Source organism: Octodon degus, unplaced genomic scaffold (genome assembly GCF_000260255.1).
Source record: "Octodon degus isolate 3935 unplaced genomic scaffold, OctDeg1.0 scaffold00075, whole genome shotgun sequence".
NCBI classification, from domain to species: domain Eukaryota; kingdom Metazoa; phylum Chordata; class Mammalia; order Rodentia; family Octodontidae; genus Octodon; species Octodon degus.
The window spans coordinates 3057298-3068437 of NW_004524651.1; the positions used below are offsets into that span (position 1 = coordinate 3057298).

Consider the following 11140-nt stretch of genomic DNA (forward strand, 5'->3'; position numbering starts at 1 on the left):
AGGGTGGTTATAACTTTGTGGCAAGCAACACAGTCCTCTAAGCCAGTAACTCTGCTTTGACTATCTCTTGCAAAAAGACAAGAAATACTTTGCTACTAACAGAAAGTATGGACTCCTGCTCACGGGGACACTCTGGGAGACACTGCCTTTAGAGGGTACTTTAATAGAAAACTGAAGCAGTGGTAGCAGAGTATTTAGAGAAGAAAGCTGAACCAAGAGCCTTGGAAAAACACCTATGTTGAAAAAACGGAGGTTTAGAGAACTAAAGAGAAAATGAAAAAAGTCAGGATGGCATGGATCATGGAATCAAAATAACACAAATTCAAACAGATGTGATAAGCACCAGTGAGTGTAAGTTAAAACTAGGAAAGTGGCATCAAATGCTGATGAGTCTTAGACTTGAGTTAAAGCTTGGTCTCTGATTTGGTTTTGGTTCTACCTAACAGAACCTCAGCCTAAAAGTGAAGCAGCTACACAGTTTTGGCAGCATCAGGTTTCTTGTATCTGGGCTGGGAAAAAGTGAAACGCCTAAGAGGTGGTGAGAAAGTAAAGACTGTTGTGTATCATGTTACTTCAAAGACTGGTACTATTGACAAGGACAAGATTAAGGGTTCAGAGTACTCATAATGAATGTATAACCTTACCCTATATATTCATCTTTATTCTCCTCAGTCACCAGGATATTAGAACCTCCCAACTTCAGGTCATGTGAAGTAACCTTTCCCAAAATCTCCATGTCAACAGAGAAATACATTTCTAAGCCACATTCTTCAATGTTGTTATCTCTGGGTTGAGAAAAACAAACACACATACACACACATATGTATATATACATATATATATATATAGTACGCACACACATACATAACAAAAGATATAAATGGGTTTCAAGAAAATGACTTATTGAAAAAATAAATCTTCAAACCTTATCCAGATAAGGGAGTTATAAAATTCAGTATCAATGGATTCCAAATCCTTAATAGTAAGCTTTTTACTTAGCATGCGTTTGTAGAATGGTAAAGAGAAACCAGTATCAATAAATTTTCCATGAAATAGTGCCTGTCAGGAAAAACAAAAAAGTTTATTTAATATTTATAAAATGAAAATTTTCTTTTTTTTTTTTTTTTTTTTTGTGGAACCGGGGATTGAACTCAGGCCCTTGCACTCACCAGAGAAGCACTTATTCCACTGAGCCATCTCCCCAACCCCAGAAGTGAAAATTTTGTGAGTTACCTAAAATCTTTAAGTAATGAAGTATGAGAAGTATAGCATGTGGGCTGGGGAGGCAGGTCAGTAGAGTAAGCACCTGCCTGGCAAGCGCAAGGTCTTTTTTCTTTTTTGGCGGAACCAGGGATTGAACTCAGGCCCTTGCACTTGCCAATCCCCGAAAATATTTTTATATAAGCCATCCATTTTTTTTTCCTCATTGATTGTCTGTATGAGTGGTACTGAGAAGTGATGGTTAATAAGGCTGTAAGTATCTAACATGACTTTCCTAATTCTTGGGCTGATTTTTTTTTTTTTTTTGTGGTACTAGGGATTGAACTCAGGACCTTGTACTTGCCAGGCAGGCGTTTATTCTACTGAGCTATCTCCCTAGCCCAAGGCCGAATTTTTTTGTGGGTGGTTAATTTTGGTTATTCGGACATTATAAATTTTGAAGCTTAATTAATTTTTTAGTATTTTTTAATCTTTTGTTTATTTGATACAGGGTCTCACTACACAGCTGGGACTTAGAGTGATCTTTCTGCCTCAGCCTCCCCAGCACTGGAATTAGAGGCATGCATCACCATGCCTGGTTTTGGTGGCCAGCATGGCATGCTGGGGGTTCTAGGGCTGGAGTGGCATGTGTTACTCAATGTAACACTGTGGAATCCAACCTGGGTCCTTGTGCTTGCCAGGTAGGCATTCAGACCACTATGCTATGTGCCCTGCCTCAAGCACAGTTATTTTATGATAGTCTTCTTTTTTTTTTTTGGTGGAATCAGGGATTGAACTCAGACCCTTGCGCTTGCCAGGGAAGCACTTATTCTATTGAGCTGTCTCCCTAGCCCTAAAGGAAGCGCTTGGCCTCTGTGATAGGTTTTTTAAATCAATAGCTTCCTGTTAATGGAGTTTAGAGCCATTATTAACATGCCCTTTTTTTTTTTTTTTTTTTTTTTTTTTCCAATTTCTAATTAGTTGAGGTTTAGTTTTTGATTTTGGTGCCAAGGGTTGAACCCAGGGCTTCCTGCTTCTTAGTCAAGTGTTCTACCTCTGAGCTGAATCCCCAGTCCCGTGTCATTGCTTTTACTTATTAATATTTTTGGAGAGAAGGTCTTTCTGTATAGTCTAGGTTGGCCATGAATTCACTCTGTAGCACAGCCTGGGCTCAAACTCCTAGTGGTCTTCCTGCCTTAGCCACTTGTTTTTAATTTTTTCTGCTTTGTTTTTAATCATGTTTAAAAGAAATGTTACACATTCATTACAATAATCACAATAAAGACACAGTTGTTTCCTTTTTTCTCATTTCCATTTCCATGAGATAGATAGTATTGATGATATTTGGAATATATTTTATATTACTAATTAAGTGCTTTGGCAAGTTTCTAAATTAGAAGCTCTTGGGAAATAAAAGATAAATAGCATGCTCTCAAGGGGTATAGATAATGTGGGGTGTGGTGTTGTGCCATTCAGGAGGCTGAGGCAGGAGGAGCTCTGAGTTTGAAGCTACCCTAAACCACATATCTCCATATAACACAAAAAGTTATGGAAAGGGCTGGCCAAATAGCTCAGTGGATTAAAGAACCTTCTTAGGCAGATGCAGCAGCCGGGGTTTGATCTCCCGCCTGCCATGCCGGCCCAGCCCCCAGGGCACGCTGAGACAGCAGTTGAGACTGGGTGTGGTGGTGCACACCTGTAATCCCAGCTCTTGGGAGGTTGAACACGGGTGGATCACTAGGAGTCAAGTCGGATCTGTGTTGTGAGACCCTATAGACCTTGTACTAAAATACATACCCACACCAAAAAAAGTTATGGATGAGTCAAACAGATAACTGATTCCAAATATGCAAATGACGAGGACACAAAAGTAGGTAAAGGAGAATTAGCGAAAGCTTGAGAACGCATTATAGAAGAGGGATTCCCCCTCCCTAACAAGTATTAGAGATTGAAACTTGTACCTTTGCACAGAGCTACATACTCGGGCCTCTCTCCCTCGCCCATACTTTTTTTTTTTTAATTGAGAAACAAATAGCAATGAGACAGTTTCAAAACCAATTAATAGGACAGTTTCAAGAATTAATACATTGCATATTGTTGTCTTCGTAGTGGTTATTCATAGTGTAAGATGCAGACATGATATCCTGTCCAAACACTATTAGTACAAATCTTTCTTCTCACTGAATTAAGAGAAAGTAGCTGTATATCTATCCTATTTTGTATATACAGATACAAAATGGTCCTTCATTTGTATCCCCTTTTTTGTTTAGTTTTGTTGGCGATGGGTATTCCATTGCCACTTAAATATTATAGGTACGTGAATTTAGCACTATAATCCAATATAGCCTCCCCCATACTGAAGAGTAAACTTGGAGCCTCCACACTGAGGTACATCTCCATTGTCCTTTCCCATTTTTGAGAGAGGGTCTCCCTAAGTCACCAAGTTGGCAAGGCTGGGGTAGAGCTTATAATCTTGTCTTAGATGGATTAGGTTAATTTTTGAGTAATGAATTGCATTTTTATAGTTGGAAAGGTATTGAAGATCAGCAGTGTCGTTGTAGAAATAAGTGAACCATATGGATAATTTTATTTATCTATTTATTTATTTTTGGCAGAACCGGAGATTGAACTTGGGCCCTTGCACTTAACAGGAAAGCGCTTATTCCACTGAGCCATCGCCCTGGCCCTCACATGGATAATTTTAAATTATCCTGTAGCACATTCATAGAGCAAAAAGAGATAGGAAAAATTAATTTTAACATATTTTACTTGTCATATAAAAACATAGTCCCCAACTTAGGCATACTTGAGTTAAAAACATTCACAAGTGTGTTCAAAGATTTAAAGGTGTACAGTATAAGATTCACCTGGGTTACAGATGAATCAACTCATGAACATTCTTGGAATGGAACTAGTTCTTGAGTTAGGGACTTACTGTACTACCCAGTTCTGCATATAACCAATTAATACTATCATTTCAATATATAGTCAGTTTTTAAAAATATTAGGCATTCTTTGTAAAGTTTCAAAATCTGACTTGTGATTTATGTTTGTAACATTTTAAATCTTACAAACAAAATGCTTAGTCGTCAGACATGACTGTACCATATTATGAGAGTCTAGACATGAACCTCAGAAAAGGTATAGAACTAGTAACTAGAATTTATCAGTAGGATCAATAAATTTAGCATGAAGTTGCAGGGAGGGGAGGGTAGCTTGTACAAGATAATGGAGACATTTTTAAGGCACATCTGTCTACATGTTACACTGAGTGTAAAGTATTGTTTTCTTAGTTTGCTGAAAATATATTGGTATAAGCCTCAATGATATGAAAGTCTCAAATTACATTTGTTCAGAATTTCAGCTTATGTTTGGAATCAAAGCTGGGAAACAGTCAACTAGAAAACACCACTTCTGTTTCAACTCTGCTTCATCAAACAAAAATTGATACAGGAGAAAGTAAATTTCCAGGTAATACTTTGAAAATATTATTTGGATTTCAGTGTTTGGTGACATTTTGTTACTATTACAGAAAATTCATACCAGATAGACCTGTTGATTCCGTAACCATTGCTGTATTTTGCACCGTTGTGATTACCATGGTTATGGTTAGTTAGTTTGTACTACCTTCATTTGGTAGCACTCTACTTCTGAAACTGTCCCCCAGCCCTTTGTTAAAATTTTGCCTCTCACTAGGTCCTCCAACTTGGCCTTAAATTGTGATCCTCCTATCTCAACCCCCTAACTAGTTGGGCTACCAGGCTGTGCCACCTTGTCTGTCAAAAATTCTGTTTTATCTTTTGTTTTGTTGGCTACTTGTTTTATTGGCTACTTAGATTTATTACTGCATTTAATTAAGTGATTATGTCTGGAGACCTTAATTTTTTTAAACTTGGATATGGAGAAGTGCTCCTCAGTGAATTACTTGCATTCGTGGTGGTAGCAATTTATTTTTCAGATATTTTACTGTTTGTGCTTTTCTATTTCAGGCTTTCATCTTTTACCTTCAGTAACTCATTTTTCCCCTCAATAAGTCATTTTTAAGGATTTCAGTAAATGATATAGTTTTTCCACTTATACCATGCAAAAACACTAGTTTTGTAACCTTGTGAAAAAAATTTTACATTGTATTACTTGAGTTGTGAGATAGGGATGCTCAGTTATAGATGAAGCTTCAGAGGGGAGAGAAGTCTCGATTTCTATTATTTCTCTCTGCCCCCCAGAGGAAAGATACACCCTGATCAGAATACGGGGTCCGGTAGTAGCTGCTTTTACCTGTCATTGTAACTTTTCTCTTAGTTGGAAAAGTGTTTAATACAAATGAGAAATGCATGAAGTCATTGGAAACAAAGTAGATTTATTACTGCATTTAATTAAGTGATTATGTCTGGAGACCTTAATTTTTTTTAACTTGGATATGTTTTCATTTCTTCCATGTAGCTGATATAATTGTGCAGGCAATGAAATATTTTCCTTTATGGTTTAAAGCAAGAAGTGCTTTAAATTCTTAGAAATTAGACGTAAATATTAATCTACTATTAGATTTTTTTTACAGTTCTGAGATAAGCTTTCTCTTCAGAGTGATTTCAAGATGGGAGTTTTCATTTTATCAAGTGTTTTCATTAAAAAAGAAAGCTTCAATGCAGTAAATGTTTTATGTATAATGATTTTGACATTTCAATAGAGGGCTATTAAAAAGCTTAATAAGTGACCCTTCTTGGTTAAATTACAGGTTCAGCTCCCAAACAGCACAGTATACTCAATAACCAAACATCTAAGGACAGTGATAATAGGTAAGATACTAATTTAACTTATCTGTAAATTTGATAACTTTAATACTTTATTCTCAAAAGTTTAGGTGATTTCTCCCTAAAATATTATGCAATTAAGCATCAATTTATTCACAGATTCTCTCCCTTGTTTTCTTTCTTTTTGACAGGATCTTACTGTGTAGTCTAGGTTGCCTTTGAACTTGGGCTGATGCTCTTGTCTCCCTGATCCTGGAATTATAGTAGGCATGTGCCATTATGCCTGACTCAGATTTTCTTTATTGCATTTTTTTTCTGTGCTTGTACATTTTATTTATTTTATTTAATTTTTTGGTGGAACCGGGGATTGAACTCAGGCCCTTGAGCTTGCCAGGGAAGCACTTATTCCACTGAGCCATCTCCCCGGCACCTGTGCTTGTACATTTTATTTATTTATTTTTTTTGCGGAATCGGGGATTGAACTCAGGCCCTCGAGTTTGCCAAGCAAGCACTTATTCTACTGAGCTATCTCCCTGGCTCCCTGCTTGTACATTTTAAACAGTTTTTTTTTCTTCCAGTGCTGGGGATGGAACCCATGGTCTTGTGCATGCTAGTCAAGTGCATTGAGCTATAACTTTAGCCCTCTACATAGATTGTTTTTGTGTGTCTCAGTCAAAGTCTTACTGTATAGTGCAAGCTGGCTTTGAATTCTCAGTTCTCTGGCCTTAGCCTCCTGAGTGCTGAGATTACATGTGTGCTTTCCTATATATATTTCTTACAGATTTTTATTTTATTTATTTATTTTAAAAATTTATTTAGTACAGGGTCTCACATAGATTGGACTTGTAGTGATCCTTCTGTTTTCAGCCTCCTAAGCGCTGGGATTACAGATGCATGCCACCACACCCAGTCTCAGCCATCTCAGTATCATACATGAGAAAATCTGTTTTTGCTTTTGTGTGTGTGGGGGGGCGGGGGTGCTGGTATTAAATCAGGACTTCATGCGTGCTAGGCAAGTGTTCAGCCAGTAAGTGGCATTCTCAGTCACTGTTCTATGTTTTGGGTTACTAACAAACTTAGGATGAACTGGGTAGCTCAGATAGTTAAAGTATAAAACTTAAAATAATTTTATTTAAACTTCAGTAGGTGCTGCAGGCTTTTGTTCCTTGAAGATTACATGTTTTCTCTCCTAAAAGTTTTGTTTTTTTGTTTTTTTTTTCAGAACCGGGGATTGAGCTCAGGCCCTTGTGCTTGCCTGGGAAGTGCTTATTCCACTGAGCCATCTCCCTGGCCCCTCCTAAAAGTTTTGATTGACACAAAAAGTAACACATATTTATGGAGTATAGTGTGGTCTTGCTGTACCTGTACACAGAGTATACGGACTACATTGGAGTTCTTGATATGTCCACTATCTCAAATGTTGGGGGCTGGTGAGATGGTTGGGGCCGGGGAGATGACTGAGTAGAATAAGCGCTTGCCTGGCAAGTACAAAGGCCTGAGTCCAATCCTTGGTTCCTTGGGGGGAGGGGATCAAATGTTGAGCATTTCTGTGTGTTGTAAATATCAAAACCTGTACTGGTTATTTAAAAATACACAGTTGTTAAGATAGTTGTCTTGTATCCTGTACAACATTAGAACTTAGTCCATCTATCCAGATTGATTAATGGCAATCAATCTCAATGGCACTCCTGTACTTTGCTTTTTTTTTTTTAGGCAAGGTTTTGCTATGTAGTTCAGGCTGGCCTCGAACTCCTTGTATAGCCGAGGTTGGCCTCGAACTCATGGTGATCAGTTCGAGTGCTGCAATTACAGGCATGTCCCATCAAACCTGATGATTCCCATTACCTATTAAGGATGCTCTTAATTCTGCCTTCTTTCATTCCTTCCTTGCCTTTCAATTCTCTACTTTAATGGAGTTTTTTAGCTTCCACATATAAATGGGATGATAGGATATTTGTCTTTCCATGCATGACTTAACTTCACTTAATGATGTTGCTGCAAGCAATAGAATTTCTTTTTTATGGCTGAATAGTATTCCTCATGTACTAGATATGATCAAAATACATGGTGAATATTTAAAAAGTTATTATAGTTAATTATAGATTGCCATTAATCAACCTCAGAATACTCACCTGTGCTATGGACGCATTTATTGTCCTTGTCCCTTTGTCCTTACCACTTTTAGTGCTATTCTAGAAGCTTTCATATCTTTATGATATGTAATAAAAGGTATGGAGAATGTCTCTATGGAAAGTAAAGGCAGGCTTATAAAAATACTATGGTATGCCCTCATCCACTGTGACCAGCTCTGGCACTGTGTAGCTTCTGGCTTTTCCCCAAAGTCAAAATGACCATGAAAGGTACAGATTTTGAATCAATTCAGGGACCTTGAAGCAACCACAACAGTGCAAGTGGAGACATTCACAGAATAGGACTTCCAAAACTGCTTTGGAAAATGGCAAGAATGATAAGATGAGTATGTTCTAAGTGAAGCATGAGTGTTGAGGGGATAGTTGGTATGACAAATTTTATAAAAATTAAGTAATCACTGTATTTTTCAGTCATATATATAAGTAGTGTCTGGTCTCACACCATGTACTACACCTTTTATTTGATCATTACATGAAGGCTCTGCAATTTTCTCCTATATATATTTCGGTCATATCTTTATTGAGTCCTCCATTGATGGACACAAGTTGATTTAATATCTTGGCTATTACTCTCCTGATGCCTGGTCCAGGGCCTCCTGGATGATAAGTATGTACTCTTGTCACTGAACTGTATCCTTTAGCTCTATTCCCCAGTTCTTCTTTTTTTTCGGTACCAGGGATTGAACTCCGGACCTTGCACTTGCCAGGCAAGTGCTTATTCTGTTGAGCTATCTCCCTAGCTCTCCCAGTTCTCCTTTATTTTTTTTTTTTGGCAGAACTGGGGACTGAACTCAGGCTCTTGTGCTTGCCTGGCAATCATCCTGGCACTCTTCTTTATTCTACTAAGCTATCATCCTGGCCCTCTTCTTTATTTTGAGACAAGCTCTTATTAAGTTGCCCAAAGTGCTGCAGCTCACAGTGTGGGGGATCTAAGGCCAAGGGGCTGCATTAGGTAAAGGCCTTGTGTTTTTTTGTGGCCAGCTCTGCCCCCCTAGGGGTGGGGCTGAACTACAGTCCTTGCGCTTGCCTAAGCTGGTGCTTTAGGTTTTTTTTTTTTTTTTAATTGCTTGCCTTGCTTACTTAAGTGATAGTAAGCTTTTTTTAAAAATTTTTTATTTTATTTATTTATGTATTTATTTTGTGTGTGTGTGTGTGTGTGTGTGTGGCCAGCTCAGCCCACCAGGGGGCGGGGCTGGCTGGCATGTGGTGCTGGGGGATTGAACCGCAGTCCCTGTGCTTTGCTTAGCTTAGCCTGTTCTAAGTAGGTGCTTTAGACCACTGAGCCATCTCACCAGCCCTAAGCTGGTGCTTTAGACTGATGAGCTATTTTGTCAGCCCTAGAGGCCTTGTTTTTAAAAAATGTTTATCATTTTCTTCTGAGGTTGAAATTTGCCATAGTTGTAATAGAAAAAAAGTTTCTCCTCTCTTTAGTAAAGTGATGTGAATCTATAACATTTATCTTATTTTTTTAAAGGGAAAATCATTCTTGGCTTAAATGTAGTTCCCAATTGGAGATAACAATTCCAAAGGATTTGAAACTAAAAGAAGCAGAGAAAGCTGATGAAAAACAGTTGGTCATAGTAAGTATACAACTTGATCTTTTAGAGGTATTGTTCTAGCATTCTATTTGTGCAAGGTGTTAAAGAATAAATTCATTCTTTTCTCAAGGATTATTTTTGTTGTCATAAGTTTTCATCATGGAAAATATTTTTGGTATTATAATATGTCCCCAAAATATATTTCCCATACTTCCAGCTTTGCTTATAACAAAGTTTAATACTTTATTTCACATTTTTTTTTAGTTATGTTCTTTTATTACTACCTCTTTGAGTAATTCGAGAAACTAAAATAACAGAGCCTAAAATTCAGATTGCGATTTTCTGTCTCCTAGCTGGTATGTTTTCTCACTACTTCATTAGTCTGACATGGTTTGCCTGGCTACTCTCTGCCCCTCCATTCAATCTTTTCATTCACAGTGGGTCTCTCCTGCCCACCCTCCACTGCAACAGTTCCCCCTCTGAGCATTCTGTCTTGCTCTTGCCTTTCTCATTCATAGTTTTCAGCTTCTTAGCTCCCTCCTAAAGAATTTGTGAACTAGCTGTGGCCCTTGAAGAGTGAAGAGCCCTACTATGTTTAGGTGTGGATTGTTTTAAGTGCCCTTGCATTAAAATCACTGGATGCTATTTGAGGGTCTGAACTGAAGAATCCTGAGGCTATTTTCTAACCCAGTATGCTCTTTTCTTCTGTAAGGGATTTAGTGCCAATGGGGCAGTGTCTGACGTTTGGCCTTTTTGTTGCTGAGTTGGTGTCAACTCTTTTTCCTCTGTCTGTACTTTTCTCATCACCTCTCTCTCAAGTTGGTAATGACCAACTTGAGCTGTGGGAACCCAGAATTAAAGCTGATGGCCGAAATGGGTTGTAATTACAGACTTTTTCCTAAACTAGCAAGTCTAGAAAAGTTACTTACTTCAGTTATTCTCAGAAAGTTATGGCAAGAAGAAAAAGATTCATGTAAAATGAACAACAAGCTAAATAAACCTTCCTTTAAAAATGAATATAACAGGCTGGTCCGATGGCAGTGGGTTATCAGAACTTATTAACATTAGTGTCACTAAAGTTGGTATACAACCCCCCCACCGCTAAATTTGACTAGAAAAAAAAAAAAGGGAAAAAAATGAATATAACATTCTTTATGTTGTGAAAACAATTATTCAAGTTCTTTTCCGGTATATATGGCCTATAATTTTTTTTTTTTGCAGAACCAGGGATTGAATGCAGGCAGGCCCTTGCTCTTGCCAGTCAAGTGCATATTTTACTGAGCTATCTCCCTGACCCCTGGCCTATAATTCTTACTGTTTATCCTGAGTTGATTCTCTTACCATCTTGTTGTTATTAGTAAAAATCCAGAGGAGGTAGTACATGGACAGGCACATAGAAGTAAATTTTGTTTCTGCCATCCTTTGATAAAATATTAAATAATAGTACTTAATGCATAGTGATGCTAAATGTATACATAACAGTTTTAAAATTATATATATATAT

General features: G+C 37.7%; 1 protein-coding gene across 3 annotated transcripts in view; it reads left to right on the top strand.

Moving 5' to 3' along the window:
- Esco1 (establishment of sister chromatid cohesion N-acetyltransferase 1) overlaps window positions 1-11140 on the top strand; it is a 47438-nt gene that overhangs the window by 5757 nt on the left and 30541 nt on the right. For all 3 annotated transcript variants that reach the window (XR_002822036.1, XM_004635783.2, XM_023720357.1), the window contains exons 3-5: window positions 4557-4671; window positions 5933-5993; window positions 9573-9678. Coding sequence is in view for 2 of the 3 variants with exons in the window: in XM_004635783.2 (XP_004635840.1) it covers window positions 4557-4671; window positions 5933-5993; window positions 9573-9678 (282 nt within the window). In the remaining variant the exon portion in view is untranslated. The remainder of the gene's footprint in view (window positions 1-4556; window positions 4672-5932; window positions 5994-9572; window positions 9679-11140) is intronic.